This window comes from Oncorhynchus kisutch, linkage group LG16, assembly GCF_002021735.2.
Source record: "Oncorhynchus kisutch isolate 150728-3 linkage group LG16, Okis_V2, whole genome shotgun sequence".
Taxonomy (NCBI): Eukaryota; Metazoa; Chordata; class Actinopteri; order Salmoniformes; family Salmonidae; genus Oncorhynchus; species Oncorhynchus kisutch.
Window position 1 is genome coordinate 11,791,675 of NC_034189.2, and position 20,888 is coordinate 11,812,562.

The 20,888-nt window shown below is 43.4% G+C and overlaps 2 protein-coding genes across 4 annotated transcripts in view; both read left to right on the forward strand.

Annotated features, from left to right (window-relative positions):
• The window catches only part of LOC109906183 (NHS-like protein 2), a 137,759-nt gene extending 132,664 nt beyond the window's left edge, over positions 1-5,095 (forward strand). For both annotated transcript variants that reach the window (XM_031791792.1, XM_031791793.1), the window contains exon 9: positions 426-5,095. In XM_031791792.1, coding sequence (XP_031647652.1) covers positions 426-765 — 340 coding nt within the window. In that variant the 3' untranslated portion in view covers positions 766-5,095. The remainder of the gene's footprint in view (positions 1-425) is intronic.
• Positions 5,096-19,200: 14,105 nt separating this feature from the next.
• LOC109906818 (rho GTPase-activating protein 6) overlaps positions 19,201-20,888 on the forward strand; it is a 135,580-nt gene continuing 133,892 nt past the window's right edge. For both annotated transcript variants that reach the window (XM_031791796.1, XM_031791797.1), the window contains exon 1: positions 19,201-19,654. In XM_031791796.1, the coding sequence (XP_031647656.1) occupies positions 19,631-19,654 (24 nt within the window). In that variant the 5' untranslated portion in view covers positions 19,201-19,630. The remainder of the gene's footprint in view (positions 19,655-20,888) is intronic.

A 20,888-nucleotide genomic window follows, 5' to 3' on the forward strand; every position in this document is an offset into this window, starting at 1 on the left:
TATTAACTACGTATGCATATTAACTATGCATTCATAATAACTATGCATATTAACTACGCATATTAACTACGCATATTAACTACGCATGTTAACTACGCATGTTAACTACGCATGTTAACTACGCATATTAACCATGCATATTAACTATGCATATTAACTACGCATATTAACTACGCATGCTAACTACGCATATTAACTACGCATGTTAACTACGCATGTTAACTACGCATGTTAACTACGCATATTAACTACGCATGTTAACTACGCATGTTAACTACGCATGTTAACTACGCATGTTAACTACTCATATTAACTACGCATAAACTACGCATATTAACTACGCATATTAGCTACGCATGTTTTACCGTACAATGTTTTTTACTCTGAAAAGTCTAAATGACATTCTATTTCTCTCCTCCCTCCAGGTCGAAGAGAAAAGTTCTGGGTCGTAAAGAACCAGGGGACTCATTCGGCAGCCGCCAGAGTCTGGTCTCCCCAGTGAAGCACAGCACCAGCGGGGGTGACCTCCAAACCTTGACCCTGGGCTCCACTCTGCGGTCCAGCTCGCGGAACGACAACTTCATGGCCCTGTTACAGAAGAAGGGCAGTAAGTCCAGCAGGGGAGGGACACGCCTCTCTGCCATGGAGCTCCTGAAGAGCACGAACCCCCTCGCGAGACGCATCACGGAATTCTCCACGTCGTCGGACGGAGGAGGGGATACGACCACCGGTAATAACAGGACCAGACCGCCCCAGGACCAATGAGTCCCGGACCGACCCTCCCTCTCTCTCTTACTAAAGAGATTCTTGCTGTAACCTCACCAACACCAACAGCGGGCTGGCAAAGTAGAGGTTGAATATATAACCACTTGTCGACCATTGACCGACCATGTAAATGGACCATTGATGGAAGAATGAATAGCCAACCAGACCACTCAACCACTGATGGACCGATCATTAACCGCCCAACGGTTGGACACGATGGTGACAGCGGTCATCAAAGGAGTTTTGTTTCCAAACACGGTCCATGCTGTTCTGAAGGTGTTTCATTTGCTAAGGTCTCAACTCAGTCCATCCTGTTAGGAAGGGTTTCATTTGCTAAGGTCTCAACTCAGTCCATCCTGTTAGGAAGGGTTTCATTTGCTGAGTTGGAGGAATTTTGAGTCGATGCTTCGATTCATCAATCCCGTTCTCGTATTTTTACTTTGCTGTGTGAATGGTACTGTGCAACCAGGCTCATTGTGTGAATACTATACTAGGGAAAGACATGGTGTGAGTATGTGTTATATTAAAAACAAGAATGGTCATATACTATGGTTATTACGTAAAGTCCAAAACATTCTACAGGAAGATGGACAGTTGGACCTGGTACCAAGCCCTACCCCTTTACGTTTGAATCAAAGCACTTGGACGACGGCATACAGAACTCGTTCACAACAACGACGGCATACAGAACTAGTTCAGAACAACGATGGCAAACAGAACTCGTTCACAACAACGACGGCATACAGAGGTAGTTCACAACAACGACGGCAAACAGAACTCGTTCACAACAACTACGGCATACAGAACTAGTTCACAACAACGACGGCATACAGAACTCGTTCACAACAACGACGGCATACAGAACTAGTTCACAACAACGACGGCAAACAGAACTAGTTCACAACAACGACGGCAAACAGAACTAGTTCACAACAACGACGGCATACAGAACTAGTTCACAACAACGACGGCATACAGAGGTAGTTCACAACAACGACAGCATACAGAGGTAGTTCACAACAACGACGGCAAACAGAACTAGTTCACAACAACGACGGCAAACAGAACTAGTTCACAACAACGACGGCAAACAGAACTAGTTCACAACAACGACGGCATACAGAACTCGTTCACAACAACGACGGCATACAGAACTAGTTCACAACAACGACGGCAGACAGAACTAGTTCACAACAACGACGGCAGACAGAACTAGTTCACAACAACGACGGCAAACAGAACTAGTTCACAACAACGACGGCATACAGAACTAGTTCACAACAACGACGGCATACAGAGGTAGTTCACAACAACGACGGCATACAGAGGTAGTTCACAACAACGACGGCAGACAGAACTAGTTCACAACAACGACGGCAAACAGAGGTAGTTCACAACAACGACGGCAGACAGAACTAGTTCACAACAACGACGGCATATAGAGGTAGTTCACAACAACGCCTGTGTCATCCGTGTTCTATGTTTGGTTTATGTTAAAAACAGTTATTGCGAGATAGAAGGCCATACATATTTAACTTGTACAACGATATGCCCACCGTATAACCTGAAATAGAACAGTTCTAACTGTTTGAAGAGACTATGTATACTAGTCCTACTAACAGCAGTAGTACAATATAATTACTGTAGGACTAACAGTGAACAGTAGTACACACACCCAAACCTTCCCTATGGATCTCCCCGCACTGCTGTCAGCGTGTGTTTTTATGTGTTTACGTGTGCGTGCGTGCAGGAAAGGATAACTAAATGCATGCAGGAGTGATGAGTGAAAGTGTACACAGAATGGAACCCTGTGGATCTTTCCTAAGGGAGAGTCTGATACAGGTTGGGTTGATTAAACAGGTTTAGACTACAGGTCTCTGTTAGGACCATTGGACTGCTATGCCAGAAAACCCCCAGGGGGTTTATACTAGAGGAGGGTCATTGGGGCGTGTCTACTGTATGTGTGTGTGTGTCTGCAGAGAAGGGGTCAATTCATCCGTCCTAAGGAGAATATGAAGTGGTCTGAACGTGGCTGTACTCTTTGGAGACATTCTGGACCTGAAGGGATTCTAGAACTGAGACGATTCTAGAACTGAGACGATTCTAGAACTGAGGGGATTCTAGAACTAAGGGGATTCTAGAACTGAGGGGATTCTAGAAATGAGATTAGAACACACTGTTCGAACAACTCTCAAAACTCACAGAGACAAAACAAGAATAGAGCTATCTGACATAGAGAACAATAAAAAGGATAAGGATGCATCACCCAGTTCTTTGTGCCCTCGCCACACGCTTTCTCTCTCACACTGTCCATGTAGTGCAGTGGTGATACTGCAGCCTTTTCCTCTCCTTTACCTTCCTTCTACTCTTCTCCTCCCCAGCTGGAATTCATGCTCTGTCTGTCTCTGCCCATATTGCAGCCCCACTCCTCACCTTCCCCTTCCTTTCATCTCCCATCCTTTCTCTCCTCCCCTCCTCCTCCCCTCCTCCCTCCTCCTCTCCTCCCCCCCCCTCCCCTCCCCTCCCCTGCTCCCTCCTTCTCTCCTCCCCCCTCCTCCTCTCTTCTTCCTCCTCCTCCCCCTCCTCTCTACCACTCCTCCCTCCCTCCTTACCCCTCCCATTCCCTCTACCATCTGAGCTTCAGGTTTACAGACGACACAGCCTGAATGTCAATGATTGCTAGGAAGGAAATGAAGGATGCCGTGTTGGCATTACGTCCAAGAGTGCTACGCTCAAATTCCTCCCCCTTTTACAAAGGAGTGTTTTCTTTCATCCTTTCCCTGCGTTGTGCATCCATCCGTTTATCCAGACCAACCATCCATGGTACAAGTACAATAGGATGATGGATTGTCTGAAAGAACAGAGATGAAGGGACATGGATAGTGTGTGTGTGAATGTCTGAGTGTGTACGTACAGGAGAGGATAGTGGACTCTGGATCCACTAAGACTGTGAATCGAATACTGATGCTAACCCATCCTTCTTTCTCACACACCTCTTACCCTGGATAGAATGGACAGTGGATCTGTTGGTTCTGCGTTCTGTTGCTGTGTTCTAATGTTCTAAGACTCCTTTCACCACACGATTCCGGAACCTTTTTCTAACTGCTCCCAGCACGGAGAGTAGGGCTGTGCTTCTGAGAGTAGGGCTGTGCTTCTGTGGCTCTCAATCAGAAGGAGAAAACACAACGCCTGGTGCTATTGAGCTAGAGCGCCCCTTATGGACGAAGACAGGGAGAACCCCCTGTTCAAACCCTGCTCTGTCCCTCCAGCAACATGGACAAAGACAGGGAGAACCCCCTGTTCAAACCCTGCTCTGTCCCTCCAGCAACATGGACAAAGACAGGGAGAACCCCTGTTCAAACCCTGCTCTGTCCCTCCAGCAACATGGACAAAGACAGGGAGAACCCCCCTGTTCTAACCCTGCTCTGTCCCTCAGCAACATGGACAAAGACAGGGAGAACCCCCTGTTCTAACCCTGCTCTGTCCCTCCAGCAACATGGACAAAGACAGGGAGAACCCTCCTGTTCTAACCCTGCTCTGTCCCTCAGCAACATGGACAAAGACAGGGAGAACCCCTGTTCTAACCCTGCTCTGTCCCTCAGCAACATGGACAAAGACAGGGAGAACCCCCTGTTCTAACCCTGCTCTGTCCCTCAGCAACATGGACAAAGACAGGGAGAACCCCCCTGTTCTAATCCTGCTCTGTCCCTCAGCAACATGGACAAAGACAGGGAGAACCCCCTGTTCTAACCCTGCTCTGTCCCTCCAGCAACATGGACAAAGACAGGGAGAACCCCCCTGTTCAAACCCTGCTCTGTCCCTCCAGCAACATGGACAAAGACAGGGAGAACCCCCTGTTCAAACCCTGCTCTGTCCCTCCAGCAACATGGACAAAGACAGGGAGAACCCCCCCTGTTCTAACCCTGCTCTGTCCCTCAGCAACATGGACAAAGACAGGGAGAACCCCCTGTTCTAACCCTGCTCTGTCCCTCAGCAACATGGACAAAGACAGGGAGAACCCCCCTGTTCTAATCCTGCTCTGTCCCTCAGCAACATGGACAAAGACAGGGAGAACCCCCTGTTCTAACCCTGCTCTGTCCCTCAGCAACATGGACAAAGACAGGGAGAACCCCCCTGTTCTAATCCTGCTCTGTCCCTCAGCAACATGGACAAAGACAGGGAGAACCCCCTGTTCTAACCCTGCTCTGTCCCTCCAGCAAACATGGACAAAGACAGGGAGAACCCCCTGTTCTAACCCTGCTCTGTCCCTCCAGCAACATGGACAAAGACAGGGAGAACCCCCCTGTTCTAACCCTGCTCTGTCCCTCCAGCAACATGGACAAAGACAGGGAGAACCCCCTGTTCAAACCCTGCTCTGTCCCTCCAGCAACATGGACAAAGACAGGGAGAACCCCCCTGTTCTAACCCTGCTCTGTCCCTCAGCAACATGGACAAAGACAGGGAGAACCCCCTGTTCTAACCCTGCTCTGTCCCTCCAGCAACATGGACAAAGACAGGGAGAACCCTCCTGTTCTAACCCTGCTCTGTCCCTCAGCAACATGGACAAAGACAGGGAGAACCCCCTGTTCTAACCCTGCTCTGTCCCTCAGCAACATGGACAAAGACAGGGAGAACCCCCTGTTCTAACCCTGCTCTGTCCCTCAGCAACATGGACAAAGACAGGGAGAACCCCCCTGTTCTAATCCTGCTCTGTCCCTCAGCAACATGGACAAAGACAGGGAGAACCCCCTGTTCTAACCCTGCTCTGTCCCTCAGCAACATGGACAAAGACAGGGAGAACCCCCCTGTTCTAATCCTGCTCTGTCCCTCAGCAACATGGACAAAGACAGGGAGAACCCCCTGTTCTAACCCTGCTCTGTCCCTCAGCAACATGGACAAAGACAGGGAGAACCCCCCTGTTCTAACCCTGCTCTGTCCCTCAGCAACAACACCGAGACAGAACGACTCCGGATGACCGACTATCTGGGCGCTCTTTTTCTGACGTCATTCCTTCAGGAAAAACCAAACAACAACTTATAAAGATGGAAGAAGAAGGAGAAAAAATTAAGACAAAAAGTAAATTATAATATTATTAATCCATAGTCAAGTGACACTTGTTTAAAATATTTAGTTACTGGAACTATATTAAAAACAACTATGAAGAAAACTCAGTGTTGGTTTGCCTTGTATTCTGGAGACTAAAATAGAATGACTAGAATGTGATTTCTCTATTCAAGTCAATGAGGCCATAATGTCAAATTGCCATTGTCCAAGGTTCTATGCACCTTCTGCTCATTCTAATTCTATGGTTTTCAGCTACCTTAGTATTACACTCCCTTAGAGGTATGCAGAGTTTTTACTCTTTCTGAAGTACTGTGGTTATTACGGTAATACTGTATACTATGGTTACTATTGTCTTATACTGTGGTTATTACGGTAATACTGTATACTATGGTTACTATTGTCTTATACTGTGGTTATTACGGTAATACTGTATACTATGGTTACTACTGTAATATACTGTGGTTATTACAGTAATACTGTATACTATGGGTACTACTGTAATATACTGTGGTTATTATGGTAATACTGTATACTATGGTTACCATTGTCTTATACTGTGCTTATGATGGTTATTACGGTAATACTGTATACTATGGTTACTACTGTAATATACTGTGGTTATTACGGTAATACTGTATACTATGGTTACCATTGTCTTATACTGTGCTTATGATGGTTATTACGGTAATACTGTATACTATGGTTACTACTGTAATATACTGTGGTTATTACGATAATACTGTATACTATGGTTACTACTATCATCTACAGTGCCTATTACGGTTATTACGGTAATACTGTATACTGTGGTCATATACTATGGTTATTACAGTAATGGTCATCACTATTCCTACTACTATTAATCTCTGCTGTACCTCTATATTCTTCATGAAAAACAAGGACCATGATAGAGAGAAAGAAGAGGGAGAGAGAAAGAAAAAGAGAGAAAGAGAGAGAGAGAGAGAAAGGGAGTTGGAGAAGAGAAATAGAGGACTTAACCCAAGACCGTGATGGCTTAGTACTTATTATATACTGTAACGCTCAATCCAGTTACAGATTCTAGCCCTAAACCCACACACACACACACACACACACACTAATCAAACGTGTAGGACTGTGTAGGACTGACCCCTCTGAAAGAGGGGTCCACAGTTGGATTAATACAAGCTCCATCCATCTTGTTCTTCTCCCCTCCCCTTTTTTCTTCTCTCCTCCCCTCCCCTTTTTTCTTCTCTCTCCCCTCTCTCCCTCTTCTCTTTTTCTTCTCTCCTCCCCTCTCCCCCCTCTGTTTTTTGTTTGTTTTGTGACTCATATGGAGAACACTCTAAGCTTTCCACAAACTCCCCACAGAACAATACAAGTCTGGAAGAGAGAGAAAGAGAGAGAGAGATACAGAGAGAGAGACAGAGAGAGAGAGATACAGAGAGAGAGAAAGAGAGCGAGAGAGAGAGAAAGAGAGAGAAAGAGACAGAGAGAGAGACAGAGAGAGACAGAGCGAGAGAGAGAGAGAGAGAAAGAGAGAGAAAGAGAGGAGAGATACAGAGAGAGAGAAGAGAGAGAGAGATACAGAGAGAGAGAAAGAGAGAGAGAGATACAGAGAGAGAGACAGAGAGAGAGAGATACAGAGAGAGAGAAAGAGAGCGAGAGAGAGAGATACAGACAGAGAGAGAGACAGAGAGAGACAGAGCGAGAGAAAGAGAGCGAGAGAGAAAGAGAGAGAAAGAGACAGAGAGAGAGACAGAGAGAGAGAGATACAGAGAGAGAAAAGAGAGCGAGAGAGAGAGAAAGAGAGAGAAAGAGACAGAGAGAGAGACAGAGAGAGAGAGATACAGAGAGAGAGGAAAGAGAGCGAGAGAGAGAGGAAAGAGAGAGAAAGAGACAGAGAGACAGAGAGAGACAGAGCGAGAGAGATACAGAGAGAGAGAAAGAGACAGAGAGAGACAGAGAGAGAGACAGAGCGAGAGAGACAGAGAGACAGAGAGAGACAGAGAGAGAGAGAGAGAGAGACAGAGAGAGAGACAGAGAGAGAGACAGAGAGACAGACAGAGAGAGACAGAGAGATACAGAGAGAGAGAGATACAGAGAGAGAGAAAGAGACAGAGAGAGAGACAGAGCGAGAGAGAGAAAGAGAGAGAGAGAGAAAGAGAGAGAAAGAGAGAGACAGAGAGAGAGAGAGACAGAGAGAGAGACAGAGACAGACAGAGAGAGAGAGAGAGAGAGGGGGAGAACAGACAGAAATGCCCACTTGCCAGAGAGAGACAGAGAGAGACAGAGAGAGACAGAGACAGACAGACAGAGAGAGACAGAGACAGACAGACAGAGAGAGAGAGGGGAGAACAGACAGAAATGCCCACTTGCCAGAGAGAGACAGAGACAGACAGACAGAGAGAGAGAGGGGGAGAACAGACAGAAATGCCCACTTGCCAGAGAGAGACAGAGAGACAGACAGAGAGAGAGAGAGGGGGAGAACAGACAGAAATGCCCACTTGCCAGAGAGAGACAGAGAGACAGACAGAGAGAGAGAGAGAGGGGGAGAACAGACAGAAATGCCCACTTGCCAGAGAGAGACAGAGAGACAGACAGAGAGAGAGAGAGAAGGGGAGAACAGACAGAAATGCCCACTTGCCAGAGAGAGACAGACAGAGAGAGAGAGACAGACAGAGAGCGAGAGAGAGGGGGGGAGAACAGACAGAAATGCCCACTTGCCAGAGAGAGACAGAGAGACAGACAGAGAGAGAGAGACAGACAGAGAGCGAGAGAGGGGGGGGGAGAACAGACAGAAATGCCCACTTGCCAGAGACAGACAGAGAGAGAGAGAGAGAGAGAGAGAGGGAGGGGGAGAACAGACAGAGAGAGACAGAGCGAGAGAGAGAGAGAGAGAGAGAGAGGGGGAGAACAGACAGAGAGAGAAAGAGAGAGAGAGAGACAGAGAGAGACAGAGAGAGAGAGAGAGAGAGAGAGAGGGGGAGAACAGACAGAGATAGACAGAGCGAGAGAGAGAGAGAGAGAGAGAGGGGGAGAACAGACAGAGAGAGACAGAGAGAGACAGAGAGAGAGAGAGGGGGAGAACAGACAGAAATGGCCACATTGCCAGTTTGTGTTTTATATCTTGTTTCTGCGGCGACATCAAACTGCCACACAACAAGCTGTTACCAACCATCTGGTCATCATGACGCTATACAAACAAACAGAAATATAGTTCTTAAGACTTGATCTTAAATGACACCCTATTCCCTATCTAGTGCACTACTTCTACATACACTGTTAGACAAGAATGTGCAAAAAAGGTTCCTCGGTTGTCTCCGTAGGAGAACCCTTTGAAGAACCTTTTTTGGTTCCTGGTAGAACCATTTTGGTTCCAGGTAGAACCCCTTTGAGTTCCATGTAGAACCCTTTTCACAGAGGTTTCACCATGGAGCCCAAAAGAGTTTTACCTGGAACTAAAAAGGGTTCTACCAGGAACTAAAAAGGGTTCTACCAGGAACCAAAAAGGTTCTACCAGGAACCAAAAGGGTTCTACCAGGAACCAAAAAGGGTTCTTACCAGGAACCAAAAAGGGTTCTTCAATGGGTAAATTGGCTCTGGTCAAAAGTAGTGCACTGGAATAGTGAGACACTTTCATCTGAGATTTGTTCACACTCTCTAAAGCAACAGTATGTTGAAGTGTTAATCTGTATATACCATCAGACTGCCTGTATTCATATTACATATGGAGCTGATAGCATGATTAGGGCCAGGAGTTTCTTATGGAGATACATTTCTGTCAAACCATTTCATTAATTCACAACATTTTGACTGATATCTATCACCGTAGTGTTCCTCACCACATCACCTGAACATGCAAGACAATCTCTGGGCCCTAGTTAAATGCTGTCGTAAAGCAAATAGCCTACAACTATTACTAGTAGAGGCCTGGAATTTGTCCAAGTCAGGTCACGCGGTCAGGGAAAACTCCTGGCCCTAAGTATACTGAACAAAAATGTAAACACAACAATTTCAAAGACTGAGTTACAGTTCATAGAAGGAAATCAGTCAATTGACATACATTCATGAAGCCCTAATCTATGGATTTCACATAACTGGGCAGGGGTGCCAGGCCCAGACAATCAGAATGTGTTTTTTCCCACAATATGGATTTATTACAGACAGAAATACTCCTCAGTTTCATCAGCTGTCCGGGTGATGGGTGACTGATCTCAGACGATCCCACAGGTGAAGAAGTCGGATGTTGAGGTCCTGGGCTGGCGTTGTTGCACGAGGCCGGTTGGAAGTACTGCCAAATTCTTTAAAACAACATTGGAGGCGGTTTACTGTAGAGAAATGAACATTAAATTCCCTGGCAACAGCTCTGGTGGACATTCCTGCAGTCAGCATGCCAATTGCACGCTCCCTCAAAACTTGAGACATCTGTGGCATTGGGTTGTTTGACAAAACTGCCTTTTATTGTCCCCCAGCACAAGGTGCACCTGTGCCAATTGCACGCTCCCTCAAAACTTGAGACATCTGTGGCATTGTGTTGTGTGACAAAACTGCCTTTTATTGTCCCCCAGCACAAGGTGCACCTGTGCCAATTGCACGCTCCCTCAAAATTTGAGACATCTGTGGCATTGTGTTGTGTGACAAAACTGCCTTTTATTGTCCCCCAGCACAAGGTGCACCTGTGCCAATTGCACGCTCCCTCAAAATTTGAGACATCTGTGGCATTGTGTTGTGTGACAAAACTGCCTTTTATTGTCCCCAGCACAAGGTGCACCTGGTCACGCTGTTTAATCAGCTTCTTGATATGCCACACCTGTCAGGTGAATGGATGATCTTGGCAAAGGAGAAATGCTCACTAACATGGATGTAAACAAATTTGTGGACAAAATCTGAGAGAAATAAGCTTTTCATGCGCATGGAAAATGTCTGGGATCTTTTATTTCAGCTCACGAAACATGGGACCAACACTTTACATGTTGCGTTTATATTTTTGTTCAGTGTATAACAGAGAACTAGAAAACTGCTCCCAGAGCTGTGGCTGTACAGGACCAGGACTCATAACCACAAAGCATCTCAGAGCAGGAGTGCTGATCTAGGATCAGGTCCACCCTGTAACCATGTAATCTTATTCATTATGATTTAAAAGTGAAAACTGATCCCAGATTAGTACTCTTGCTCTGAGACGCTTTGTGTAAATGGGCCCAGGACAGTAATAAAGTTTGAAGTAAAAACCGCGTACAGAAAACGCCCCCCTTACCCACACAAAATAAGTGGTTTTAGTATTACACTACTCAAAAGAGAAAGAAAGAGAGAGTTCTTGAAATTATTCTATTTTTGTTATTTCTCATTGGAAGGACATCATTTAAATAAAAAATTGGAAGTGCATATATTATGATTAGGAAAGTTTTCCACCTTCATTTTCAGATCCAGCAGTGTGGTTTATGTAGCTGTTGGTTGAAACACATGCCGCTATATATGTCTTGCCAATGTCATGAAAATGATTATATCATTCAAATAAATTATTTTTCTTGCTTATCACTGCTTGTTTTCTATGGATGTTGATTGAGTTTCTTTCCCGACCAGTTATTGTCGTATCTGAGCTTCCTGAATTAAAGAACATTTCTGGGGGAAAACAGGCTCTATCATCCTATGTCTCTATAAGACAAATGAGAAGTCATGGGGGAAAACAGGCTCTATCATCCTATGTCTCTATTAGACAAATGAGAAGTCATGGGGGAAAACAGGCTCTATCATCCTATGTCTCTATTAGACAAATGAGAAGTCATGGGGGAAAACAGGCTCTATCATCCTATGTCTCTATTAGACAAATGAGAAGTCATGGGGGAAAACAGGCTCTATCATCCTATGTCTCTATAAGACAAATGAGAAGTCATGGGGGAACACAGGCTCTATCATCCTATGTCTCTATAAGACAAATGAGAAGTCATGGGGGAAAACAGGCTCTATCATCCTATGTCTCTATAAGACAAATGAGAAGTCATGGGGGAAAACAGGCTCTATCATCCTATGTCTCTATAAGACAAATGAGAAGTCATGGGGGAACACAGGCTCTATCATCCTATGTCTCTATTAGACAAATGAGAAGTCATGGGGGAAAACAGGCTCTATCATCCTATGTCTCTATAAGACAAATGAGAAGTCATGGGGGAACACAGGCTCTATCATCCTATGTCTCTATAAGACAAATGAGAAGTCATGGGGGAACACAGGCTCTATCATCCTATGTCTCTATAAGACAAATGAGAAGTCATGGGGGAACACAGGCTCTATCATCCTATGTCTCTATAAGACAAATGAGAAGTCATGGGGGAAAACAGGCTCTATCATCCTATGTCTCTATAAGACAAATGAGAAGTCATCCAAATCCCAGGAATCTTTTTCAATTTCACCAACGACGTGCCTTTTTCAGTCACCGACACTGAGCAACACTTAATATATTATAATACACTGACAAAACATTAAGGACACCTGCTCAATCCATGACATAGACTGATGTGTTAGTCTGTCTGTATTTCAGACTGTGTAGTCTATATGTGTAGTGGTGGGAGTCTGTATTTCAGACTATGTAGTCTATATGTGTAGTGATAGTCTGTCTGTATTTCAGACTATGTAGTCTATATGTGTTGTGGTGGGAGTCTGTATTTCAGACTGTGTAGTCTATATGTGTAGTGGTGGTAATCTATCTGCATAGTGGTGGTTGTCTATCTGCATAGTGGTGGTAGTCTGTCTGTATGGTGGTGGTAGTCTGTCTGCATAGTGGTGGTAGTCTATCTGCATAGTGGTGGTAGTCTGTCTGCGTGGTGGTGGTAGTCTATCTGCGTAGTGGTGGTAGTCTGTCTGCGTGGTGGTGGTAGTCTGTCTGCGTGGTGGTGGTAGTCTATCTGCATAGTGGTGGTGGTAGTCTATCTGCATAGTGGTGGTAGTCTGTCTGCGTGGTGGTGGTAGTCTATCTGCGTAGTGGTGGTAGTCTGTCTGCGTGGTGGTGGTAGTCTGTCTGCGTGGTGGTGGTAGTCTATCTGCATAGTGGTGGTGGTAGTCTATCTGCATAGTGGTGGTAGTCTGTCTGCGTGGTGGTGGTAGTCTATCTGCGTAGTGGTGGTAGTCTGTCTGCGTGGTGGTGGTAGTCTGTCTGCGTGGTGGTGGTAGTCTATCTGCATAGTGGTGGTAGTCTGTCTGCGTGGTGGTAGTCTGTCTGTATTTCCCTCAGATTAACATCTGTAACTAGAGGAAGGGTATTTCTTTAACGAGCTGAGTTCACAGAGACGTAACAGCTCATTATTCATACCAAAACAAACTTATATAACATAGTGCCTTCGTCCCAAATGGCACCCTGTTCCCTACATAGTGCCTTCATCCCAAATGGCACCCTGTTCCCTACATAGTGCACTACCTTTGACCAGCTTAAAAGTAAAAAGTAGTTCACTGCATAGGAAATTGAGTGCTGATCTAAGCCCCTCGCCTGTAGGAAACTATTAGAGTCTGTCACCACCTAGTGGACAGATCACTCTAATCAAATAACATTTTATCAGTACCCTCAAATTCCTTGGTGTCCACATCACCAACAAACTAACATGGTCCAAGCACACCATGACAGTCGTGAAGCGGGCACCACATTGGAGATAAAAGGTACTACGGTTTTATTGATGCAGTCCTGTTGCCTTTGGTGGCGTTGGTGGAATTTTGACAGCTATTCCAAGGGTTCTATTCTAGAATTAGATTCCCATGGGATTGGCAGCAGTTGGGATGTTTAAAATCACCATTGAACATCACTGTGGTCCCATATGATTGTTCTCAGTCCAAAACAAAAATATATATGTTATGCATACCGATTATAAACACCTCATGCTGGAAATACTTTTGCTATTTGATATGTAAAATCCCAATAATCCCATAAACCTATTCAGTAATGCAATACAGTTATCCTGACTATTCTGTGCAATTCTGGGATTGCAATTTTTTACCTGTATAATCTGAAGTAATTTTGGTCATGAATAATTTAGTTCTTCCTAATCCAGTGGCAGCAGGATGATAACGTCTAGAGATAGGTGAGCCCGTATGTGTATATATAGTGTCTGTATTAGAGGTCGACCGATTATGATTTTTCAACGCCGATACTGATGCCGATTATTGGAGGACCAAAAAAGCCAATACCGATTAATGACCGATTTTTTTTTGCCGTTTTATTTGTAATAATGACAATTACAACAATACTGAATAAACACTTATTTAACTTAATATAATACATCAATAAAATGAATTTAGCCTCAAATAAATAATAAAACATGTTCAATTTGGTTTAAATAATGCAAAAACAAAGTGTTGGAGAAGAAAGTAAAAGTGCAATATGTGCTATGTAAGAAAGCTAACGTTTCAGTTCCTTGCTCAGAACATGAGAACATATGAGTCTTCAATAGGTAAGAAGGTAAGAAGTTTTAGGTTGTAGTTATTATAGGAATTATAGGACTATTTCCCTCTATACCATTGGTATTTCATTAACCTTTGACTATTGGATGTTCTTATAGGCACTTTAGTATTGCCAGTGTAACAGTATAGCTTCCCTCCCTCTCCTCGCTCCTCCCTGGGCTCGAACCAGCAACACAACGACAACAGCCACCATCGAAGCAGCATTACCCATGCAGAGCAAGGGGAACAACTACTGGAAGGTTCAGAGTGGGTGACGTTTAAAACGCTATTAGCGCGCGCTAACTAGCTAGCCTTTTCACATCGGTTACACCAGCCTAATCTCGGGAGTTGATAGGCTTGAAGTCATAAACAGCGCAAAGCTTGACGCACAACAAAGAGCTGCTGGCAAAACGCACGAAAGTGCTGTTTGATTGAATGTTTACGCGCCTGCTTCTGCCTACCACCGCTCAGTCAGATACTTAGATATTTGTATGCTTGTATACTCAGTCAGATTATATGCAACGCAGGACACGCTAGATAATATCTAGTAATATCATCAACCATGTGTAGTTAACTAGTGATTATGATTGATTGTTTTTTATAAGATAAGTTTAATGCTAGCTAGCAACTTACCTTGGCTTACTGCATTCACATAACAGGCAGTCTCCTTGTGGAGTGCAACGAGAGAGAGGCAGGTCGTTATTGCGTTGGACTAGTTAACTGTAAGGTTGCAAGATTGGATCACCCGAGCTGACAAGGTGAAAATCTGTCGTTCTGCCCCTGAACGAGGCAGTTAACCCACCGTTCCTAGGCCATCATTGAAAATAAGAATGTGTTCTTAACTGAATTGCCTATTTAAATAAAGGTCACATTTTTTAAATACATTTTTTAAATCGGCAAATCGGTTGCCCAAAAATACCGATTTCCGATTGTTATGAAAACTTGAAATCGGCCCTAACTAATCGGCCATTCCGATTAATCGGTCAACCTCTAGCCTGTAAATATAGTGTGTATATATAGTGTGTGTATCTACAGTGCCTTGCAAAAGTATTCGGCCCCCTTGAACTTTGCGACCTTTTGCCACATTTCAGGCTTCAAACATAAAAATATAAAACTGTATTTTTTTCAGCTCATACAAGGAGAAGACTGATCAGAGATGCAGCCAAAAGGCCCATGATCACTCTGGATGAACTGCAGAGATCTACAGCTGAGGTGGGAGACTCTGTCCATAGGACAACAATCAGTCATATATTCCACAAATCTGGCCTTTATGGAAGAGTGGCAAGAAGAAAGCCATTTCTTAAAGATATCCATAAAAAGTGTTGTTTAAAGTTTACCACAAGCCACCTGGGAGACACATCAAACATGTGGAAGAAGGTGCTCTGGTCAGATGAAACCAAAATTGAACTTTTTGGCAACAATGCAAAACATAACGTTTGGCGTAAAAGCAACACAGCTCATCACCCTGAACATCACCCTGGTGGCAGCATCATGGTTTGGGCCTGCTTTTCTTCAGCAGGGACAGGGAAGATGGTTAAAATTGATGGGAAGATGGATGGAGCCAAATACAGGACCATTCTGGAAGAAAACCTGATGGAGTCTGCAAAAGACCTGAGACTGGGACGGAGATTTGTCTTCCGACAAGACAATGATCCAAAACATAAAGCAAAATCTACAATGGAATGGTTCAAAAATAAACATATCCAGGTGTTAGAATGGCCAAGTCAAAGTCCAGACCTGAATCCAAATGAGAATCTGTGGAAAGAACTGAAAACTGCTGTTCACAAATGCTCTCCATCCAACCTCACTGAGCTCGAGCTGTTTTGCAAGGAGGAATGGGAAAACATTTCAGTCTCTCGATGTGCAAAACTGATAGAGACATACCCCAAGCGACTTACAGCTGTAATCGCAGCAAAAGGTGGCGCTACAAAGTACTAACTTAAGGGGGCTGAATAATTTTGCACGCCCAATTTTTCAGTTTTTGATTTGTTAAAAAAGTTTGAAATATCCAATAAATGTCGTTCCACTTCCTGATTGTGTCCCACTTGTTGTTAATTCTTCACAAAAAAATACAGTTTTATATCTTTATGTTTGAAGCCTGAAATGTGGCAAAAGGTCGCAAAGTTCAAGGGGGCCGAATACTTTCGCAAGGCACTGTATAGTGTGTATATATAGTGTGTGTCTATATATATTGTGTGTATATATTGTGTGTGTACTGTATGTATAGTGTGTGTATATATAGTGTGTGTATATATAGTGTGTGTCAGTGTGTGTATATATAATGTGTGTATATAAAGTGTATATATAGTGTGTGTATATATAGTGTGTGTATATAGTGTGTTTATGGCGTGTGTATTAATGGTGTGTGTATATAAAGTGTGTATATAGTGTGTGTAGTTATAGTGTGTGTGTATATAGTGTATGTATATAGTCTCTCTCTCTCTCTCTCTCTCTCTCTCTCTCTCTCTCTCTCTCTCTCTCTCTCTCTCTGTCTCTCTCATATAAGGGCTTTATTGGCAAGGGAAACATATGTTAACATTGCCAAATCAAGTGAACGAGATAATAAACAAAAGTGGCAACAGGCAACATCTTGCTGCTCAGATGAAACACAATGATATTTCACCCAGTAAGAGTTGATCAAAATTGGGTTCGTTATCAAATTCTTTATTGGTCTGTGTAATCTGATATGGTTTTACATTTGGCAGGAAGTTAGGAAGTGCAGCTCAGTATCCACCTAATTTTGTGGGCAGTGTAAACATAGTCTTCTCTTGAGAGCCAAGTCTGCTTACGGCAGCCTTTCTCAATAGCAAGGCTATGCTCACTGAGTCTGTACATAGTCAAAACTTTCCTTAAGTTTGTGTCAGTCACAGTGGTCAGGTATTCTGCCAGTGTACTCTCTGTTTAGGACCAAATAACATTCTAGTTGCTCCGTTTCTTCGTTAATTCTTCCCAATGTGTCAGTAATTATCTTTTTGTTTTCTCATGATTTGCTTGGGTCTAATTGTGTTGCTGTCCTGGGGCTCTGTGGGGTGTGTTTGTATTTGTGAACAGAGCCCCAGGACCAGCTTGCTTAGGGAACTCTTCTCCAGGTTCATCTCTCTGTAGGTGATGGCTTTGTTCCATTTAGGTGGTTGTAGAATTTAATGGCTCTTTCCTGGATTTTGATAATTAGCAGGTATTGGCTATTTGGTGTTTTACGTTGTACACGGAGGATGTTTTTGCAAAATTATGCATGCAGAGTCTCAATTTAGTGTTTGTGCCATTTTGTGATTTCTTGGTTGGTATGCGGACCCCAGACCTCACAACCATAAATGGCAATGGGTTCTATAACTGATTTAAGTATTTTTTGCCAGATGCTAATTGGTATGTCAAATTTTATGTTCCTTTTGATGGCATAGAGGCACTTCTTGCCTTGTCTCTCAGATCGTTCAGAGTTTTGTAGAAGTTACCTGTCGTGCTGATGTTTAGGCCGAGGTATGTATAGTTTTTTTGTGTGCTCTAGGGCAACTGTGTCTAGACGGAATTTGTATTTGTGGTCCTGGCGACTGGACATTTTTTGGAACCCCATTATTTTGGTCTTACTGAGTTTTACTGTCAGGGCCCAGGTTTGGCAGAATCTGTGCAGAAGATCTAGGTGCTGCTGTAGGCCCTCCTTGGTTGGGGACATATGCACCAGATCATCAGCAAACAGTGGACATTTGACTTCAGATTCTAGTAGGGTGAGGCCGGGTGCTGCAGACTGTTCTAGTGCCCTCGCCAATTTGTTGATATATGTTGAAGAGGGTGGGGCTTAAGCTGCATCCCTGTCTCACCCCACGGCCCTGTGGAAAGAAATATACTTTTTTTTGTGCCAATTTTAACCGAAACACGTGTTGTTTGTGTACATGGATTTTATAATGCTATATGTTTTTCCCCCAACACCACTTTCCATCAATTTGTAAAGCAGACCCTCATGCCAAATTGAGTCAAAAGCATTTTTGAAAACAAAGCATGAGAAAGAAGACTTTACCTTTGTTTTGGTTAGATTTTTTGTCAATTAGGGTGTGCAGGGTGAATACGTGGTCTGTCGTACGGTAATTTGGAAAAAGCCAATTTGACATTTGCTCATTACATTGTTTTCACTGAGGAAATGTACGAGCCTGCTGTTAATGATAATGTTAAAGAGCTTAAGTATAGCCAATTGGAATTTGTGGTTTGTATATTTTATAATTTCATTTTGGATGCCATCAACACAACAGGCCTTTTTGGGTTGGAGGGTTTGTATTTAGTCCTGTAGTTCATTCAATGTAATTGGAGAATCCAATGGGTTCTGGTCTTTAATAGTTGATTCTATGATTTGTATTTGATAACGTATATCTTGCTGCTGTTTGTTCTTTGTTATAGAGCCAAAAAGATTGGATAAGTGGTTTACCGATACATCTCTGTTTTGGAAATATAACTCTTCGTGTTGTTGTTTGTTTAGAGTTTTCACATTTTTCCAGAAATGGTTAGAGTCTATGGATTCTTCAATTACGTTGAGCTGATTTCTGACGTGCTGTTCCTTCTTTTTCCATAGTGTATTTCTGTATTGTTTTAGTGATTCACCATAGTGAATGTGTAGATTCAGGTTTTCTGGGTCTCTGTGTTTTTGGTTCGATATGTTTCTCAATTTCTTTCTTAGGTTTTTTGTTCTTCATCAAACCATTTGTCATTGTTGTTAATTTTCTTCCGTTTTCTGTTTGACATTTTTAGATTTGATAGGGAAGCTGAGAGGTCATATATACTGTACTGTTTAGATTTTCTACTGCAAAGTTTACACCTTCACTATTAGAGTGAAATGTTTTGTCCAGGAAGTTGTCTAAAAGGGATTGAATTTGTTGTTGCCTAACTGTCTCTCTCTCTTTCTTTCTCTCTCTCTCTCTCCACGCTTCCTGTTTCTTAACGCACAGTGTACACCGCGCGTTATCTGTCACATAACACACACTCTTTCTCTCTCACAATACACATGCGGTGGCCGCAAATGCAGGAAGCACAGCTCTATCATCAGACAGTGGAAACACAACCACAACATGCAGGGCTGAAGCTGTTCGTTCACTGAAGGACAATTCTACTGACCAATAGTTGTTGTTTTTACAGATGAGAAGGAGAGAGAAGAAACACTTACTGTCTGTGACCTGAGAAGAAAGGAAAGGAGAAGAGGATATAGTAAATGAGAGATACTTGACTGCTTTCTCTGAGACCTGAGGAGAAGAGAAGAGGAGATGAAATAGTAAAAGAGAGATACTTTACTCCTTTCTCTGAGACCTGAGGACAAGAGAAGAGAGGAGAAAGGAAGAGACAGTATTTTTCTGTTATGATTTTAGTCTCTGATGGAGGATGTTCTTCAGTGATGCAGATGTAACAGCCTGTGAGTCAGGACATGCAATTCTACTACGTGTACGTGGTAAGTCTGTGTGTGTGTTGGTGTGTGTGTGTGTGTGGTGGTGTGTTTGTGTATCTAAACTAGCACACTACTTAGAATTAAGCAATGTATTGCTAGGTATGAACAGTAGTGTGTTTTGGGTACTAACAGTAGTGTACTGGTATAAACAGTAGTTTACTGGTATAAACAGTAGTGTACTGGTATGAACAGTAGTGTACTGGGTATAAACAGTAGTGTACTGGGTATCAACAGTAGTGTGTTGGGTATCAACAGTAGTGTACTGGTATAAACAGTAGTGTACTGGTATAAACAGTAGTGTACTGGGTATAAACAGTAGTGTGTTGGGTATCAACAGTAGTGTACTGGTATAAACAGTAGTGTACTGGTATAAACAGTAGTGCACTGGGTATAAACAGTAGTGTGTTGGGTATCAACAGTAGTGTACTGGTATAAACAGTAGTGTACTGGTATAAACAGTAGTGTACTGGGTATCAACAGTAGTGTACTGGGTATATACAGTAGTGTACTGGTATGAACAGTAGTGTGTTGGGTAGTAACAGTAGTGTGTTGGGTATAAACAGTAGTGTGTTGGGTATAAACAGTAGTGTGTTGGTATGAACAGTAGTGTACTGGGTATCAACAGTAGTGTGTTGGGTATCAACAGTAGTGTACTGGTATCAACAGTAGTGTGTTGGGTATCAACAGTAGTGTGTTGGGTAGTAACAGTAGTGTGTTGGGTAGTAACAGTAGTGTGTTGGGTATCAACAGTAGTGTACTGGCATGAACAGTAGTGTACTGGGTATAAACAGTAGTGTACTGGTATAAACAGTAGTGTGTTGGGTATCAACAGTAGTGTACTGGTATAAACAGTAGTGTGTTGGGTATCAACAGTAGTGTACTGGTATGAACAGTAGTGTGTTGGGTATCAACAGTAGTGTGTTGGGTAGTAACAGTAGTGTACTGGTATAAACAGTAGTGTGTTGGGTATCAATAGTAGTGTACTGGTATAAACAGTAGTGTGTTGGGTATCAACAGTAGTGTACTGGTATGAACAGTAGTGTGTTGGGTATCAACAGTAGTGTACTGGTATAAACAGTAGTGTACTGGGTATAAACAGTAGTGTACTGGTATCAACAGTAGTGTGTTGGGTATCAACAGTAGTGTGTTGGGTAGTAACAGTAGTGTGTTGGGTATGCACAGTAGTGTACTGGGTATCAACAGTAGTGTACTGGTATAAACAGTAGTGTGTTGGGTA